This window comes from Lontra canadensis, unplaced genomic scaffold, assembly GCF_010015895.1.
Source record: "Lontra canadensis isolate GAN:19392208 unplaced genomic scaffold, GSC_riverotter_1.0 scaffold138, whole genome shotgun sequence".
Lineage (NCBI taxonomy): Eukaryota > Metazoa > Chordata > Mammalia > Carnivora > Mustelidae > Lontra > Lontra canadensis.
In genome coordinates, this window is record NW_022631132.1 from 415366 (window position 1) to 434766 (window position 19401).

The window sequence follows — 19401 nt, forward strand, 5'->3', positions numbered from 1 at the left end:
TATTACATGTTTTTCTATACTTTACATTTTTTTTTTACAGTAAGCATACCTTCTAGTGGTAGGTCTGGAGACCCATCTTTCATTGTGCTTACTTTAGGGGCTTGACAGTTGCGAAACAGCCATTATGCAACAGGGCTATTGTTTCCAAAATTTTATGTTATTTTCTCATTTTTGACTCCCTAAGTACAAGAACTCTGCCCTAGTCCTCCATAGTCATCTACCTGCTTGGGGGTGGAACTAGGGGAGAGGAGGTTAGAATTTTTAACAGGAGGAATGCCACAATAAACACCCAAGTAATATTTAGGACCTGTCATTCAGAATAGGATGACATAGCCAAGACGGTGTGCTTTGCAAGCCATGCAGCTGTCTCGAGAACTCCCCAAAATTTAACCTTCTTTTTGTGTAGCAACAGACTGGAATACTTAGCTCAGAAAACTCTCTCTTAGTGTATTGGAGATACCCTAGCCCACCAAGAGTCATCTGGACTCAGAAAGAAGATATGACTTAAGGAAAGGTTGGGGGAGGGTTCACTCCTTTAATAGCTCAGAGATGGTGAGGAAGTGAAGGGTGGTGGGAGAGGCTGAAAAATAAAGAAATCAGATGAGGCTTCACATTTTCTTACTTTGGGCCTTTGTTGCTTCAGACAAGTGAAGTTAGCACACAGAGAAAAGAACTATTGCTCTGCTCCCCATTTACAACTCTAGAATGAAATCTCTTGGGCCACCTCCCACTTGCTGCCTCCTCCTCCTCACCTGGGACACGGCCCAGAAACACCACAATATAGTATGGTCAAGTAGAGCAAGGCTTTCTCTGAGGTTGGTCCTTTCTCCCTCCCTTCCTTTCCTTCCCTCCATTCCGTCTTTCTCCCTCTCTTTCTTTTTAAGTTCACTATTAGTGATGTATCTAATTGACATATAAAATTGTGAGATAGTTAAGGTGTGCATTGTGGTGATTTGATATACATATATATTGTGAAAGGACCCCATCCATTTAGTTAATTAACATTTTAAGTTCTGCTCTTAAGCAAATTCCAGGTATATACAGTGCTGTCAACTATAGTCACCATGTTTTCCATCAGCCCTTCAGACTTTATTCATCTTTATAGCTAAAGTTTGTACCTTTTTACTATTCCCTCTTCCTCTTGAGGTTTTGCTTTCTTAAGCCACTCTTGGTTCCTACGTGAAGGACATGGCCCAGAAAGTGCTGGAAAGTCTAGCTGGGGAGCTTGCCAATGGGAGTCGACTGGGGTGGAGGTAAGAGGGCTCTGTCCTGAGTGGTTACAGAGCAACCAGCCAGAATGGACGTGGGATGGGAAAGCCCAGAGGGCTCTAAGCTCAGTGAGACCAGACCATGAGCCCTTGCACTGATGGCTGAATTCAACTGTGAATGCTAACAGGCCAAGCACTATCTCAGTGCAGGTAAGGACATCTCTCTGGAGACCGGAGGAGGCAGAAGACATTTCATCCAAGCACCATGACTTTATTCCACCTCCATGAGGTCGCGCAAGCCACTGTTCCCTGAACTTTAATGTGCATATAAAGCCCTGGGGATCTTGTGAAAATGCAGATTCTGATTCCGTAGGTCTGGGGTGGGGCCTGCGAATCTGCATCTCTGATGAGCTCTTTAGGTGATACCCATTCTCCTGACACATAGGAGAGTAAGAACACAAGCCACACCTCTGACCCCAGACATCTGGACATCATCTTTGGGAAAGAAGCAGAAAGATGGGGGAGGCTCCCTGAAAGTCTGGGCCATTATGGGGACCCCACGAAGGCAAAGTCCAAAGAAGTATGTTAGAAAACCTGGGGACTGAGCAAGAAAGCAAAAGGAAGGCAGGTGCTTAGTCCGGCAAACAGCACTAGCCCTACATGTACTAAAGAAGCCTACTCAAGAAATAGGTTGACATTTTAGAACGACAACACCTGTTACTCTGTCAGGCTGTTCAAAAAGGAGCAGGAGATGGAGAATGGGCTACAATGAGCGGCAGGCTCCACTGCTGCAGAAAAACATGTGGCAGAATAAAGTATTTTTGCTGCCAGCGAAGTGACAGAAGTCACTTCAGGCCAGGAAAGTCCAAAGTCTGAGGAAGGGCAGGGTTTTGAGAAGGAGCACTAGTTGGGGTCTTGGTCCTCACTAGGTCCCCAGAGCCACCGGCTTCAGGAACCTCCATGGCACCTCCAGTCAGCCATCTGCAACGATGACCCTCCAGGGGAACGCAACATAAGGGACGCGGGTGAAAGCTTCCCTGGGAGGCGGAGGCCCAGCAAAGAGAGGCAGCAGTGGCAGTAGCAGCCAGTGAGGAACAGGTTAAAAAAAAAAAATCCCTCAGGGTCTTGTTGGTAATGGAAAAGGACAGAAGAAAGGAGATCAGGAGCAGGGACCCTGGGGAAGCAGGGCTCTGAACTGAGCTGTGGACTTGTCAGCTGCAAAATGTGGGCTGCACTGCTCCTGGGCATGTGGAGGCAGTGACATGAACTGAGTGTGTAATTAGGGAGTCAGCTCCAGTCGGCAAGAGGGGCTGACTATGGGATTTTTTCCCCAAAATCCACCATTCACAAGAGGACAGAGGGAGGACTTCTCTGCACTGTAAGTAGAGGAGGTCAGTGCCAAGTCCCATCTTCCCACAGATTACTATTTTAGCACTTCTAACTGTAATCATTTCAATTACGTTTTTGTTCCTGGTGGGATTGCTGGTCACTGGCATTACCACTCGTTTTCTTCATCTTTGAAGAAGCTTAAAGAAACACAAGAAAATATTTTTAAAATCATGGAAATGAGGGGCGCCTGGGTGGCTCAGTGGATTGAGCCTCTTGTCTTCGGCTCTGGTCATGATCTCAGGGTCCTCTGCTCAGCGGGGAGCCCACCTCCCCCTCTCGCTCTGCCTGCCTCTGCCTACTTGTGATCTCTCTCTCTGTCAAATAAATAAAATCTTTAAAAAAAGTTTTTTAAAAGTTGTGGAAATGATAAAATTATCCAAGATAGATTCTCTTTATTCTTTTGGGCTGGATAGGAGGAGAGCCATATGCTAATCTACATATGGAGCTGTAGGGAGGAATTGGGAGAGGGTGAGTAGTGGGTGGGTTCTCAGTGGGAGGCCCTTGTGTCCCCTAGGGGAACATTAGGAAAGGTCTGGAGACATGGTGATTGTTACAGATGTGGTGAGGGAGGGTTACTCCTGGCATCTAGTGGGCACAGGCCAGGGATGTTGCTGAACATTCCACAAGGCAAAGGACGGTCCCCACAACAGAGCACCATCCAGCCCAAAATGTCAGTAGCGGCAAGGTTGAGAAACCCAAGGAGAGATGCGATGGGGAGGCAGGCCAATTGCTTTTACAGTATTATCTTGTGTAATTAAAGCTATACTCGGGGAAACAGAGTTGTCTTCTGGGAGAAGGGAAAAACTCCATCCCTCCAGCCTGCCCAATGAGAACATAGCCTTTCCTCTGTGTTGGGGGCCTGGGAGGGGGCGGGCATGGCAGTGCAGTAACCATGCTGGGGACCCCATGAGAGTGCTCATGGTCGTGGTCATCCTCGGCTCTGCCTCTGAGCTCAGTCAGAGGCAACAATGTGTGTGGACCTCAGCTGGGAAGGAGGTGACCTAGGTTCCTTCTTCTCATCATTGAGATAGACAAAAGGATTCCAAACTCTGTGTGCTGATTGGATTTCTGCTAGAGTTTTAAGATGTGCACCCATGGGGCACCTAGGTGGTTCAGTCAGTTAGAGGTTCTGCCTTCAGCTCAAGGTGTGATCCCACAGTGCTGGGATGGAGCCCTGGCGAGAGGGGCTCCTGCTTTTTCCTCTCCCTCTGGCCTTCCCCCAGCTTGCCTGCGGGCATGCGCGCTCGCGCACGCGCGCGCGCGCGCGCGCGCGCGCGCGCGCGCTCTCTCTCTCTCTCTCTCATTTTGCTCTCTTTCTCTTCCAAATAAATAAATAAAATCCTAAAAAAAAAAAAGGTGTGCATCCCTTTGGGTCTCCGTGGTGGAAGATGACAGCCTTATTATAGTGGTAGAAGTCTATTTCGTATGTGAAAGAGCTCTCTTCATTCTCCTGTCACCTGCATGATACTGTGAATATGATTTCTTTTTTATATTTTCCTTTTTAAAAACCATTTGAGGTGGCCACTCTTTAAGATGCCTACCTGAAACTTTTTTCCTACCTAAAGTAGCAGTTAACAGTTAAAGATGAAGCAATATAGCCACTGAAGTTATTTTTTTAAATTTATAATGTGTTAGTCACCATAAAATACATCATGAGCTTTTGATGCAGCATTCCAAGATTCATTGTTTATGAAATGATTTTTTTTATCCCAGAGGCAGAGGTTACAGCTTTATCATTTCACTGAACTGTATTACGACCTTTTCTTACTGACATCCCTTTCCTAAACTTTCATTCTTTTCTTCCTTTCATATTGTCTGTTCTTACCGGCTCGTCCTTTAAAAACTTTCTCTTGCACACATTTTCTCTCTCATTTTGTAAAAAAAAAAAAAAAGCCCTTTATATAGGGGCACCGGGGTGGCTCAGTCGGTTAAGCAGCTGATTTTGGCTCAGGTCATGATCTCAGGGTCCTGGGATGGAGCCCTGAGTCTGGATCAGCGCTGAGCGGGCAGCCTGCTTCTCCCCCACCTTCTGCCCCTCACCCCCCATCCTCTCTCTTTGTCTCTCAAATAAGTGAATAAGTAAATACATAAATAAAATCTTTTAAAAAGCCCTTTATTTTCTGTACTCCTTTTCAAACTTTTCTCTCTATTCCTTTTCCTCTCTCCTGCTTCCCTTCTCTCCTCTTCCCTGCCCTATCCTGTCCTGCCCCATCCTGTCCGGCTCTATCTTACCTTCCCCCCCACCCTATTTTATCCTACCCATCCGCTCTTTTGCTGTTACTGTTTACTGGCCCACTTTAAAACAGTTTTCCATTTTCTTCCCTTTCTAACTCTCTCTTGTATGTACTCTTAGCTGGTTTCTCCTTTTTCAAATCAGGCCTATCTATCAGGTATCTCTATTTCTATCCATGTCCGCCTGTCATCTACCCACATTTACCTGCCTAGATATCTATCCATCTTTATTATATTGTATCTTTTATTGACTTTCTTTTTTTATTGAAGTAGAGTTGACACACACTTGACTTCTACTTTGTAAATCCGCCCCCCTCCCCACCATCATACACAATTGCCCTTGCTTTACTTATCAGCCCCTCCCTCTCTCTCCTATTTAACAATTTCCTCTATGGATTCATTGCTCATACACTTGTCTTTTCCCCCTTATCTCCCTACTCCTGCTCTTCCTTTCGTCCTCTTTCCCTTCTCTTTGCTACATTCCTTCTCTCTCTCCTCACCCCTCACCCCTCCATCCCTCCAGTCTCCATTTCTCTCTCCCTTCCTCCTTCCCTCTGCCCCCATTTCTCCCTCCTTCCTCCTCCCATTCTCTCTTTACTCTCTTCGTCCTGGCTCCACTTCCAAAACTTTTTCCTTTCCTTCTCTCCTCTCTTTCTCATTCTACCTCTTCCATATATTCTCCTGTAGTGGCTTTCACATTTCCTTATCTCTCTAGCTACCACCTATCCCCCTACCATCTAGCTGTCATCCCTCCATCTTTATTTCAGTTTTTACGTGACTTTTGTTAGATCACTTTCTCCTTCCTCTGTACTTCATGGTCTTACTAGCTCCTCCTTTTCAACTCTTCTGTGTCCCACTCTAATATTTGTTCTTTTTATTTTGCTATTTTCCTAGCCTCACCCCAGTTGAGAATTCTTCTCTTTCTTGCCTCCTTCTTTCCCTCTTTCCCCTCGCCTCCCTTCTACCTCTCTACCTCCATCTCCTGTGTCTATGGCTCCTTCCTACTCCTTTCACTCTCCTCCTCTGTATTGCTTTGTCTTTCGGTGAACCTGCACTTCTGCCTTCCCTCCTTCCCTCCCAGCTTACCCCTACTTCTTGCCTTCCCTCTCTCCTCTCCTCCTCCCTCCCTTCCTTTCTTCTTTTTCCTGCTCCTTTTCCTCCCTCCTTCCCTCCATTCTTCATATACTCCTTTATAATGGTTCCCCCTTGAAATCTCCCCCCCCTCACTCTCTCTCCTGTTACCTTTTAATATTGTCTTTCGTACGAGACCCTCCTCAGAAAATCCTGTCTACCTATCTAAGTGGTTCCCATCCATCCCTTCACCCTTATTTTTTTTAAGATTTTATTTCATTTATTTGACAGAGAAAGTGGCAGGGGGAGTGGCAGGCAGAGGAAGAGGGACAGACAGGCCCCCTGCTAAGGAGGGAGCCCAATACAGGGCTTGATCCCAGGAGCCCAGGATCATGACCCAAGCCAAAGGCAGATGCTTAATAACTGAGCCACCCAGACCCCCTCACCCTGATTTTTTTTATCTGACTTCCCTTTAGATCTTTCTACCCTCAATTCCTCCCTTCCTCCCCCTTCCCTCCCTTTCTTCTGGATACCCTTTATTTTTCTTATTCGCTTTCTTTCATTGTCTCTTTTTCTTTCCTTTCTTTCCCTGCCTGCATGCCAGCCTTCCTTCTTCTTCTTTCCTCCCTTCCCTTCCCCCTCCCTCTTGCTTCCTTTATCCTTCCTTTCCTCCTATTTCCTTCTTTCTTACCTTCATCCTTCTGCTTACCTGCTCACCCTCTCTCTCCCATCTGTGTTCCTTCCTTCAATTTCTCCTCCTCCTTCCTTTCTTCCTGTCATTCTTCTTTTACTCTTTTTACTACTCCTCTTTTTAAACCTTTTCCCCCTTCCCCTCTCATTCTTTATGCATCTTTTGTCCTGTCTTCACTGCTGCTTTCCCCTATTTAAAAGTCAGTTTTTTGGGAGGCACCTGGGTGGCTCAGTTGGTTAAGCATCTGCCTTTGGATTGAGCCCCACAGCAGGCTTCCTGCTGAGTGGGGAGTCTGCTTCCTTGTCTCCCTCTGCCCCTCCCCCCGCTCATGAGCCTGTGCTCTCTCTCAAATAAATAAATAAAATCTTTTAAAAAATCAGTTTTTTTTTCTACCTGTACACCTGCCTAGCTGGCTATCTATACAGCTATCAATCATCTGTCTTTATTTTACTGTCTTTCCTTACTTGCCTTCTAGTTATTTTTTTAAGATTTTATTTATTTATTTGACAGAGAGAGACAGTGAGAGAGGGAACGTGGGGGCAGGGTGGGGGCAGCATGGGAGAGGGAGAGGGAGAAGCAGGCTTCCCGCTGGTCATGGAGCCTGATGAGGGGCTCCATCCCAGCATCCTGGGATCACGACCTGTGCGGAAGGCAGACGTTTAACGACTGAGCCACCCAGGCGCCCCTACTGACTTCTAGTTTTTAAATCTCTTGCATATCACAGTTGCACTTGATTTTCTTACTGCACTTGCCTTACACTCTCACACCCCTCCCCTGTAAGGAACATTTCCCTACTGACTCATTCTGTATAAACTTTTCTTCCTTTGCTTCTTGCTCCCTTCCTTCCTTTCACTTTTTTTGTAGCTCATTATAACAACTTGCCTTCTCTCTCTCTAATTTTGTGTGTCTCTCTAATTTTGTGTGTCTTTTGTCCTTACTCCTGGTTTCTCCTATTTGAGATCCTGTCTATCTGTCCGTCCATCCACCCATTACTGTTGAGCTGTCTCATCAATTTACTTGTCTTTATTTTACTCTTATTTTTAAGTAATTTTTTAAAAAAAGATTTTATTTATTTATTCGACAGACAGAGATCACAAGTAGGCAGAGAGACAGGCAGAGAGAGGGGGAAGCAGGCTTCCCACTGTGCAGAGAGCCTGATGTGGGGCTCGATCCCACGACCCTGAGATCATAACCTGAGCCGAAAGCAGAGGCTTAACCCACTGAGCCACCCAGGCACCTTAAGTAATTTCTTTTTATATCTTTCTCTCTCCCTGCTTCCTCAGTTGTACTTAATTTTCACAGCAGCTCCTGCTTTTAAACTCCTGTGTCCTTTACTCTCACATCCTGTTATTTTTTTATTTTACCAAGTTGCCTAGTGTCATCCCTTTCAAAATTCTTTGCTTTCTTTCTCCTTCCCTCCCTCCATTCCGTCCTTCCATCTTTTCCTCCCTTCTTCAGCTGTCATACCCGCTTCCTTGAACGTCTTCCTATTTACCTTTTTTATGCTCCTTTCCTTCTTAGTGAACAGTACTTTTAAAGTCCAGTCTTTTCTATGTATGTATCTCTGTATCTATTTTATTTTACCGTATTTATTAACTGATTCTTCTTTTCAGATCTCAATCTCCCCCTCTCCTGTCCATGATTATGTAATTTTCTTACTAGCTTCTTTTCAGCATCCTGTTTCTATCATGTCATATTCTTTGTAATTCCTTTTCCCAGACTCATCCCTTTTATAAACTTTACTTCCTGCCCCTTCCTTCCCTTAATCGAATCCCCTCCCCACTCCCCCCATTTTTAAAAATCTCATTATATTCACTACTTTAAATTATTTTTCTCTTTTTTCTCTTTTTTTTTTGGTCCTGTCTTTACTACTGGCTTTTCTTTTTAAAAATCAGTTCTATCTATGGGTCTGTATATGAATGTATGCATGTAAGTATGTATGAATTGATTGATTGATCCATCCATTTAATTTTAATGTATTTTTAAGCTGACTTCTTTTTAAAAAGTTTTTAAAGTAAGCCCTATGCCTAACATGGGGCTTGAACTCTTGACCCCAAGATAAAATCGCGTGCTCTCTCAGCGGAGCCTGCCAGGTGCCCCTAAACTGACTTCTTTTAAAAATTTAATTAATTTATTTTATTTTTTCAGCGTTCCAAGATTCATTGTTTATGTACCACACCCAGTGCTCCATGCAATATGTTCCCTCCTTTTTAGATCTCTCTTTCAAACTCCTTTGTTTCTCACTCTCGCAATCTCTCTTTTTCTTTGGCTTTGTCCTACTGACATCCTTTTTAACTTTGTTCTCCATCTTCCTTTCACTCTCTTTGTTCATTTACTTTTTCCCTGTATGTCTGTTTCTTCTCCCTTTTCTTTCACTCTTTTTTCTTTGATGGTTTTTCTTTCTCCTTTGTCTAGTCTGTCTCTAATCTCTGTGCCTTTGTTTTCCTCCCACCCCACTCATCCAGAGAGAGAGAGAGAAAGAGAGAGAGAGTGTGTGTGTGTGTTTTATTACTGGTTTCTTCTGTTCAGTGTTCTTTCTTTTTCTCTCTTACTCATTCTTTCCCTCTTCTTTTCTTCATTTCATTCTTTCTTTTTGTACCATATTTTCTTACTGCCTTCTCCTTTTTTTAATGTTTTTGGTCTTATTTTTTGTATCTATCTCTGTTTCATGCTTGGTATAGTTTAAATGACTCTTCTTTTTTGTCTCCTTTAAAAAAAAAACCTTTTTTTTTCTCTCTTTCTCTTACTAGCTTGTTCTCTTTCTGTTTTGTATAATTTTTTTCTTTCTAGTCCTCAGTTAAAATTTTTTCTTTTTTAAAATATTTTTTCTTTGTCTCCCTCTGTTTCAGTCTATTTTTTGGTAATGGTTTTCTCTTACTCTCTCTGTTTGTCTCTCCCTTTATATACATTTTTCTCCCTCTTTGTCATCTTTTTTTAAAAATTGTCCCATCTTACTGGCTCCCTTTTCATTAATTAATTTTTTAGAGAGCGACCACGCATGAGAGGGAGTGGGGCAGAGAGGGAGAGGAAGAGAGTGAGAACGCCAAGCGGACTCCATGCCCAGCACGATCCCGACCCAGGGCTCAATCTCGTGACTCTGAGACTGACGGTGATCTGAACTGAAATCAAGTGTCAGATGCTTCACCTGTTCACTGCACTGAGCCACCCAGGTAGCCCTGGCTCCTTTTCAAATCTGTGGTACAGGCAGTGTTGCCTACTGAGCCACTTTACAGAAGTGTTGAATTTATTTACAACTTGAGCTGTAACTGGGACGTGGCTTGCATAGTGCTTGGCACAGGTAGTGTGAACTAGGATTTCCCTTTCCAAGGGTCTTCTGACCTCACCGCATAAACACACCGAGGTTTTTGTTTTTGTTTTGTTTTTACAAAGCCACCAGTGTTTAGTATATAGATATGCATCTCCTACTTAGATACCTTATCATTTATTGTCTCTCACCTTCTCTTTCATCCTGTCCTTTGTTTTCAAATATATTTTCTTCTGGTCTGTCTCTCTTCATGTCATCTCTTTGCATTTTTTGTAAACGATAAGCTATTTTTTTCTCTAGAAGTGCTTGTTTCTAAAATATTAAAAACATATATTTAACATTTAAAAATTTAATAGCAGCTTGCCACTGGAAATGCAAAACAGATATTTCAAAACTGATGGCTACTTGAAGGGCGCCCTCATTCCTATTTTGAGATTTCTGAAGTCACAATGAGTACAAAACTAGGAAGATAGTAAGGGATAAGTTTCATTTTGCTGTCCAGCATGAAGAAGAATAAATTGTAACAACTAGACCCAATTTAAGTCATTGTGCCCTTTCTGGAGACTGGTCCCACTGCAGAGCAGTCCTTGAAGTCCAGGTTCAGACCAAACTGGGTTTCTCCATCAATAGCTGTCCTCGTGAGTTTAGGCCACTTTTGATAATTCACACTTTAAAATATCAAAATTGGCAAAAGCTTTCCCTCAAATAGCCCAAGTTATCAGTAAAAGCTCACTTTACCTTCCGGTGAGCTTCCTGCCTGACTTTTTGACGTTGTTCCTCAACTTTTGCTTCCCTTTTTACTTCGTCTCCAATCTTTGTCAGAAGTAACATTTCTTTTGTCTTCCATTCCTAAGGAGCACAATGTTATGGTAGTTAGCTGGGGTTCTGTTTCATTATCTTTTTTTTTTTTTGTATTTTGTCAATAAGCAAATTAGATCAAGTCAAGGGTCTTACAAAAACTGGGAAAATCTTATGTTGGCTTTAGAATGGGCTTCTCTTACTGCTTTTTAATTGGGAATATGTTGGTGGATGCAATAGAATGGCAAAAGGAAGGAAATTATTTTGCTATTGGAAACTTACTTCAAGTATAAGCCTGGCTTCAAAGGTGGATCTAAGAAAATGTTGGCAAGAGGGTTTTCTCTTATTACCTAAGGGGCATATCATACGTAATCTGTTGCCTTTAAATATATTTTGGTAGAGAAGATAAATAAATAGGCTTGTTCAATTTTGAGGGAATACAGCCATGATTATTTTTCACTAGGGTTAATTTCTAAAACTTTAAGAGTAGGTGAGGTGTTACTATAAATGCAATACAATTTGTGGTATCAATCTCACTATGTTAGGTAAAAGCTTGTCTATTATAGTAGTGATAAAAGATTAATAGTGGTTTATTCTTTAAATTATTATTTTTAATAGTGGTTTACTTTTTAGACCTGAAATAGCTTCAGGTGATTTGGTGGGACTGCTAAAAATGTTTATCAGTGCAGCAACCATATGTAGTTTCCCCTCCAATGTTTGAAATTTGGTTTTCCTCACCTCTTCAATTTGTCTACGGAGACGAAGCTTTCTTCTAATGTGGTCCTGATGTCGGTGTTGTTCTTCCTTCATCCTGAGTATGCTCTGCTTTCCTGCCGTGTGCTCACCCTTGCCTAATTCCCTACTAATCATATCTAAGTATCTAAAGAAAAGTACAAATATAAGTGAAGGTAAATTGAGTGTTTCCCCTATTATGGTATTATCAGTTTTGATATTCTCAAACTACCTTCTGGGTTGCTTTTTAGTTCCTGAATATAGAAAATGTAGAGTTTTTCAGGGACCTTGAAGCTAATCTGATCCACCAGCTCACCATACTGTGCTAATTTTACCAGACCCTGTCATACAAGTCTGTTATCATGGTTGGGACAATGGCAAAATGTGGAACAGAGTGATTAAAAGCATTTTACATAGAGATTACATATAGCTCTGCAGTTTTGGGAACGGGAATTTGCAAAGACAGCTGAAACCAACTAAAACTGAGTTCAAAACACAAGTTGATTTGAATTTCCTTTAAAAATAAGTGGGTGCTCGCTTCTCTGTAATTCCCAAGTTCCTGAATGACCTTCCACGTACAGAGAGGTCTGCAGACTCCCAGTCTGGGACCTTGGTGGATCAGCATGTATTGTGGCATATCATGACATGAACCCATGGACTTCAAGAGGCAGGGGAAGGGGAACTGGCCCTTTCCCTGATAAAGGAGAAAGAGAAAGAACTACAGCTCATCTCTGCCTCTTGGGGCAAGGGCTTGGCCTCTAAACAGTGACACTGAATCTGTGGGGGTGGTAGCTAAATGAACATACATCATTGATTGGGGAACAACACCTGTTTGTATTAGCATCAGATAAAGTTATAGGAACTCTCCCTTTCTGACCCTGCAGCGACTTCCTTCAACTTAATTTTGAAACATACTTAACACACCTTCTCTCTCTCCGCTACTATGGATGTGGGTTTCCTAAGCTCACGGATTTGGACTTTGGATTTCTTCAAATTCAGTTTGGCTTACCTCTTGGGCTTCTAGTAAGTCCAGTTTTTCCAGCAGAAACTCTCCCCCCAAGCCTTGGTACCAGGGCCTTCCCAATCCCGTTACCTCTTAATCTCCTTTCCTTTCTCTCCACATTGAAATTATAGGGGCCTCAATAGTGTCTCATCCTTTTTTTGGGTCCTGATTTCAATTTGTTCTAGTACTTTTATAGCTTTCTGGGGTCTGTAACATGTCCACGAAATATGTATTGACTTCAGTCATACCTGTGCCTTATTATCAGTTCTTGGTCTAGAGATGCTTGTGTATCTTCCTGTAACAGCCATTCTTGGAACTGTTCATCTCCATAATTTTCATAGGCTCTTCTGGTTTCATACAATTTATTTACTTGTTTTTCAATCATTTTCTGAGGAGAAAAAAAAAATCAAACTCTTTATACTGGATAGAAATAAACCTGTCCTTTGATAGGCCCTCTTAAGTGTAGGGCTTGGGAAACCTTCTGTACTTTACAAATGGTTAATTCTTTTAACCTGCATTTAAGTCTAGTGTGGCTCCATTCCAGGTAAGTGAAAATTCTCTCTGAAAATTAAAGGCAAAGGTCTTATTTTTATCTCTTATAAATCGCTAGGGATCTTATTTGATTTGTTATCTTCATAATTCTAGGTCAGCTAATTATAAGTAAATATCCTACAGAGAACCAAACCTTTCTTCCAAACCCTACATAAAAACTATCTTATAGACCCCAAATAAAACAAATTTAAGTATTAACTTACTTGTTCTCTTACATAGTTTCTTTCAAAGTCTAATTTTAAAGTGGTCAGATACTGCCTGTACTTATTCAATTCTTTCAAGGTACATATGACCTATAAAGGCAAAACCAAAAACCAAAGATATAAATAGAAAGTTGTAACAATCATAAATCTTTCCAGAGAAGAGTGATATAGGAATATTTGTTTTAGTAACAATTTTAGGATCAAGGGTAATAGCACATTTTGGTAGCAATTTGGAAAGCAGTATCTAAAATTACTGTATCACCAGGAGATTTCTAACTAAGTAGTATTATTTCAGTAATACGGTTCACATCATAATCAGACATTTACAGTTCTCAATGTATTTGTTATTAAAACACCAGTGTAATGATATTTAACACCCATCTAATTTATTTCATCACGCTGTTTTCTGCTAGGTTTCCATTTTGTCTCTAGTCTTCTCAAGAAGTATAGGAAATATTGCCTGATAGGTATACTGTACTCTTATTACTTTTAAAGCCAGAGGAAAGTCACTACACTATAGCAGGGAGAAAAAGACCTAAATAAAAACATTTGTATGTATGTCTTTACATACTTGAATCATTTGGTGCTTATCTTTTGCTCTTTTCAAAGAAAAAAAGGTCAAGAAGGAACAAGTAGTCTTATTTAGAAATCCAAATATGAGTAATTAATTGAGTTTTCTAATAAATATTCTTTATTGTTTAACCAAAGCTGATACGGGCTCCTAGTGAAGTACAGAACTCAGGGTCTATCAAGTCCCTAGGTTTCTAATGGTTAACAGGAAGGAGGCTTCAACCTACTTTATTATTGCTGGTGATGTAACCGCCCTTCTTTAATCGCCTTAGGATATCCTTTCGCTTATGGTATGCTTTTAAATGGGGATCATGCAGGCTTTTATAGCTGGTTTCCAAAAGTCGGCAGTAAGGATCACTCAGGTTAAAGTCATAAGAAGGGTGATAAAGCTGCAAACATACGGATTCAAAAGTATTACATGTGTAAAATGAATGAAATTGCACTTTTAAACCTCAAGTTGTTGAAATGACTAGGTTGGTCAGTGAAAATAAAACATGCAAACAGAACCTGAAGTGAGGGAATCCGGAAGATGAATTGATTTAGGTAAATCTAACTGCCTCTCTCTTCCCCTCTCCTCGACCAGAGCTGTCTTTAGGCTGGTGGTGGTAGCCTCAACCTCTGTCTAATTCAAGAACACTGAGGTGTGGCCTTAAGAGTCCTGAAAGGCAGGTGGAATACTTTATATGTGGGCAGGGTTTAAAGACGAGAGAGGCAGGATAGAGTTCTAGCTTTCTTCTTCCATTTAGAAGCTTCCTTTTAAAATTTCTGACTGCTTGACTGATGCCAGCCTCTTGTCTTTCCTAACGAACCTATATCAGGAAACTGGATTCCCTTAGTACCAATGTTTCCTTAAAAAGGCAGAGAAAGACATCCTTATGGGCAATGATTTAATTCACAGTGAGACTAGACAGGAAGCCCGTATCTTTTCCTAGAAGAGAAGTGATCAAAAGTGATGGCAGCTGAAACACTGCTGCAATCAGCGGACTGATTATTGCTTCTTCTTTTAGATGTTGACTTTTGTTGGTAACAGACGTGTTGACTAACCCTGGGCTACTGACCTATCAAGAAAGAGACAAATCCGTTTGTTGAGGCCAGGTTAAGCTTTCTATTGTCAATTACAATAATTGGTTTCCCTGAACTGAAGAGTCTATTATTTCATCACTATATGCCAGTGGGAGGTCACTAGGGAGACTTTTAAAAGTATATAAATTGTTCTCTTCACTTAACATGTGATCTTTTCTTGAGAGCAGAATGTCTAAGTTAATTGGCAAAGTATTTACTATTAGCATTCAATAAAAACAATTTTAGGAGTTTGTGAACAGTTGCTACCTTAGTATACTAATAAGCAAATTAATTTATAAATACATTATGTGAGAATAAGTTTGGTATCAGAATGTCATCTAGGATCACTTGTCAGGTTTGGATTAATGCATAGCTAAAGACAGGTAGGTAACATTGTTACCATTTTAATTTGACAGAAAAAAAGACAGTCAAATACCATCATTTTGCTTCTATCTGCATTCAGAACAACATGAAGGACCTTTAAATTCCCTGTTTCTGTAGTGATCTGCTAAAGTAGTCTGCAGTTGAGGAAGCAGCAAGGTCAAGTAATGGAGTGTGGCCTAAGAGTCAGGAAACAGTGGTTCTGGTCTGAACTCTGCTATTACCTACCTGTGACATTAGATAAATCCTAGCTTCATCTTATAAGGTGGTCATGAGGGTAAAATGAGTTTAAAAAAACACCTAAAGGTGTAAAATATTAACTCTTACTTTCTTGAGGAGATCCTGCTAAAAGACAAAGATCCCACAAAGTTAGTGTTCAGGGTAGCTGAATGTAGTGCCTGATCATGATCAAATGCATATATTTTGGGGTAATCAATATAATAAAGTACAGAGATAATCAGTATAATTCAGTATAGAAAAATCTGGAAATAAGAAGTAGTTAACAAGCGAACAACAGGAACAGAATAGAAATATAGCAAATAGAAGATGCTTGAGGAAAAAAACCCAACAGATTGGCCTACAGATACAAAGTAGGAAGCAGTGTTATTACTAGTAGTGAAATAGGTTTTGAAAATGTTTCAGGAAAGCTAATTTGCGGGAATGTGACTCAGTCAATTTCTGTGAGGTTGGCATTTATTTAGTAGAACACTATGTTTTCAAAAGAGAAACTATATTATAATTTTCCAGCAATAAAACCTAAAAAAGTCATATATATCAAACAATTATCAGAAATACCAAGAAGCCCCTATTCATCCTTGATGCCGTGCTAGACAGTGCAAGAGTAAGGAAATTAGAATTATTCCTATAGACTCTTTTGCTATTGTGATCAAAACACATTCTCAACTAGAAAGTTCTGAACGTCCTTCGGGCTTGGCCTCAATTCTGGACAGAGCACAGGGTGTTAGGCAGAGGACTTAAAATGTGTAACAATATAAGTGCAGCACACTGCATCACTAACAGGGCTGATTCAGTGCTGAGAAAGATAGTGTAGACCAAGGGCATGTAAATTCTATGGAAAGATGAGAGAGTTGGGTGTTGTAATACTTGGGAAAGGCTTTGTATAGTAGCTCTTAAAGGATGGCTCAGACTGAAGGTCAGAGAGAAGAGTGCCTGCCAGGTTGTGGGAGCCAGGTGGACAAAGACACTGATGTAAGAATTAGCAACATAAGTGTAGGTAGGCAGAAAAGACCCCCCCCCCCCCCCCGCTCAATCCTTGGGAACTGAAGCTCTGGGCTGGAGATAAGGCTGAACTGGATGGCTGAGGCAGATCATGGGGGTCTTCCATCATTAAAGTGAAGCTCAGGCACTAATCACTTCAATTCATTTAACTAGTGGAAGTTGACTCAAAGCAAAATCATAGCAGTGTTTCAAGTTTAACAGAGAGCTGTTGAAAAGGGTAAAAAAAACCACTTAAGCACTATTAAAACTCAGTTTACCTTTTCACTTATATTTGTAGTATAGAATATATTGTTGCTTCCTGGGATAATAGGCAGCTTGACCCCAAGAGGAAGATCCAATAGATTAGCTGCTCCGACCTCTGGAATGTCTTTTTTGTGCGAGCCCTGTCAGGTACAGTGAGAAATTCTGGCTGTTTTTAAGAACTGTTCTTTTAGTTTACACCAATCTACTCACATTAAAATGGGCTAATACCTCCAAGGACACCAAAGAATTGTACACTCAGGATTGAAGGAGCCCGCCCGGCTGACAACCCGAAGGCCTCCCAGCTTCCCCCGGTTACCAGCCCAATCTCTTGGCGGCGGTCAGCTCTCGCTACTGGCTGCGGGCCCTGGGAGTCTGAAGCTGAGTGGTCAAGCACCCGCCCTCTTCCCCCACACCTCGCTCTGCTGAGGTCTCCGCCCCTTCCGTCCGCCCGCCTTCCCGAGACCCCGCCCAGGAGCAAGGAGGAGGGTGACTACCGATTCGCCGCCACTCGCGGTGTCGCAGTGCTCTCTGTCGCGTGTTAGGCTGCTGGCCGCCGCCTTAGTGGCAGCGGCTTCAGCAGCCTTGTAGCAGTTGCTGAGGTACAGATCCATGGCCTTCGGTCAGCCCCCAGGGTGCCGGGAGCTGGGGCTGCAAGCCGTCTTCGTTTCACCTCCTAACTCACACCTTTCCGGCTCTACGCTCTGATCAAGTTTGGGCAGCCAAGAAGGTGGTCGCCAGGGTAACGCGTCCCCTAAGCCACGCCCCCCACTGTGCGGCGCTCTGTCCTGGCGGTCTTACGTCCTCAACGCGCAGAGGCCTCTGGGAGGAGGAAGGGATCGCGGACTACTGGCCGCTGGAACTGCCTCCCCCACCTTTGGCGCATGCGCAGGTCTAAGAGCCTCAGAGTTTGGGGAAGGTCCAAAGGTGTGGTGCGAGAGCGCGCGATGGAGATTAGGTTCCTTTCTGAGAGCAACACCCCTCATTTGAAGATTTTAATTCTTTGTCAGAGAGAGGCAGAGTATAAGCAGGGGGCAGTAGCAGGCAGAGGGAGAAGCAGGCTCCCTGCTGAGCAAGGAGCCCCACGGGGTACTCCATCCCAGGATCCTGGGATCAGGACCTGTGCCAAAGGTAGACATTTAACCGACTGAGCCGCCCAGGCGTTCCAACACCCCTTATTTATACTAAACCGGAATGTACCAACTTTCGTCAGTGGGTAGCTGGCTGTAATTCTTACAATTCATCCTGGCCCCCCAACAAGCTATGTGATTCTGTTCAATACATGTCCACCAGTAATTGTGCAGTTTGTCCTAGGGCCAGAGGCCTGACTTTCCACATCAGCTGACTTTATAGACACCATGACCACTCTTTCCCTAGGTATACTTTCTCCAGTTTCCACATGGGACACAATAACTTTTTTAGGGCTCAATGCTTTCTTCCCTGTCTTCCCTTTTCCTGTCTTGGGCTCTTCATCTCTCTGGCCTGCTCTCCCTCCCTTTCTCCCCCTTTCTCCTATTTCTTTCTACCTTCTCATTAGCTTAGCCAACATTTCTTGAGTGCCTGCCCTATGCCAGACACTGTGCTGGGCGCTGAGGATACAACAGTGAGTAAAACAATCCCTGCTGCCTAGGAGTTCACCAGACGGTAAATACATTCAGGGCTGGTGTGTCAAGAGTTTGTACTTTGTCTCCGTGTCTTTTTATGCATCTTTTTATTGTGATTAAAAAAAAAAAAACCCACCTGGTGGGGCGCCTGGGTGGCTCAGTGGGTTAAAGCCTCTGCCTGCGGCTCAGGTCATGATCCCAGGTTCCTGGGATTGAGCCCCGTGTCGGGCTCTCTGCTCCGCGGGGAGCCTGCTTCCTCCTCTCTCTCTCTGCCTACTTGTGATTTCCGTATGTCAAATAAATAAAAAATCTTAAAAAAAAACACCTGGCAAAACATAAAATTCACCATCTTAATCATTTTAACTGTACTGTTCAGTACATTCACATTGTGCAACAGATCTCCAGAAGTTTTTCATTTTCCAGAAATGAAACTCTATACCCATTAAACAACTCTCCTTTCTTCCCTTTCCCCCAGGCCCTGGTAACCCTTTCTGTTTCTATGACTTCGACTATTTCAGATACCTTATATAAGTGGTATAAGTGGAATCACATGCTATTTATCTTTTTGTGATTAGCTTATTTCACTTAGCATAATATCCTCCAGGTTTATTCATGTTGTACCGTATGGTATGATTTTTTTCCTTTTTAAGACTGAATAATATTACATTGTATGTATACACCGCATTTTCTTTATCCATTCAACCATCAATGAACATTTATGTTGCTTCCACCTCTTGGCTATGGTGACTAGTGCTGCCATGAACATGGGTGTACAGATGTCTCTTTGAGAACCTACTTCAAAGTTTTCTTAACTATATACTCAGAAGTGGAATTGCTGAATCATGTGATAATGTTATTTCTAATTTTTTGAGGAATCTCTGTATTGTTTTCCATAGTGGTTGCACCATTTTACAGTCTCACCAGCAGTATACACAAGGGTTCTAATTTCTTCATGTCTTCACTATTATTTTCTGTTCTTTTTTTCCTCATTTTTAGACAGTGGCTCTCTTAATGGGGTGAGGTGATAGCTCATTGTGGTTTTGATTTGCATTTCTCTGATGATTAGTGAGCAGCTTTTCACATGCTTGTTGGCCATTTTTTATCTCCATATGTTTGGTCTACTTCTTTGTTTTCTTGGGCATTTAGTAACGATAACTACCA

At 42.3% G+C, this 19401-nt stretch overlaps 1 protein-coding gene across 1 annotated transcript in view; it reads right to left on the minus strand.

Annotated features, from left to right (window-relative positions):
• The window catches only part of LOC116858520 (fibrous sheath-interacting protein 2-like), a 70225-nt gene extending 52818 nt beyond the window's left edge, over nt 1–17407 (minus strand). The window contains exons 1-9 of the mRNA XM_032843338.1: nt 17134–17407; nt 16654–16779; nt 13942–14103; nt 13145–13234; nt 12638–12777; nt 11393–11534; nt 10595–10705; nt 10048–10168; nt 2669–2734 (exon numbers count right to left, since the gene is read on the minus strand). Coding sequence (XP_032699229.1) covers nt 2669–2734; nt 10048–10168; nt 10595–10705; nt 11393–11534; nt 12638–12777; nt 13145–13234; nt 13942–14103; nt 16654–16779; nt 17134–17250 — 1075 coding nt within the window. The 5' untranslated portion in view covers nt 17251–17407. The remainder of the gene's footprint in view (nt 1–2668; nt 2735–10047; nt 10169–10594; nt 10706–11392; nt 11535–12637; nt 12778–13144; nt 13235–13941; nt 14104–16653; nt 16780–17133) is intronic.
• Nucleotides 17408–19401: the final 1994 nt, after the last annotated feature.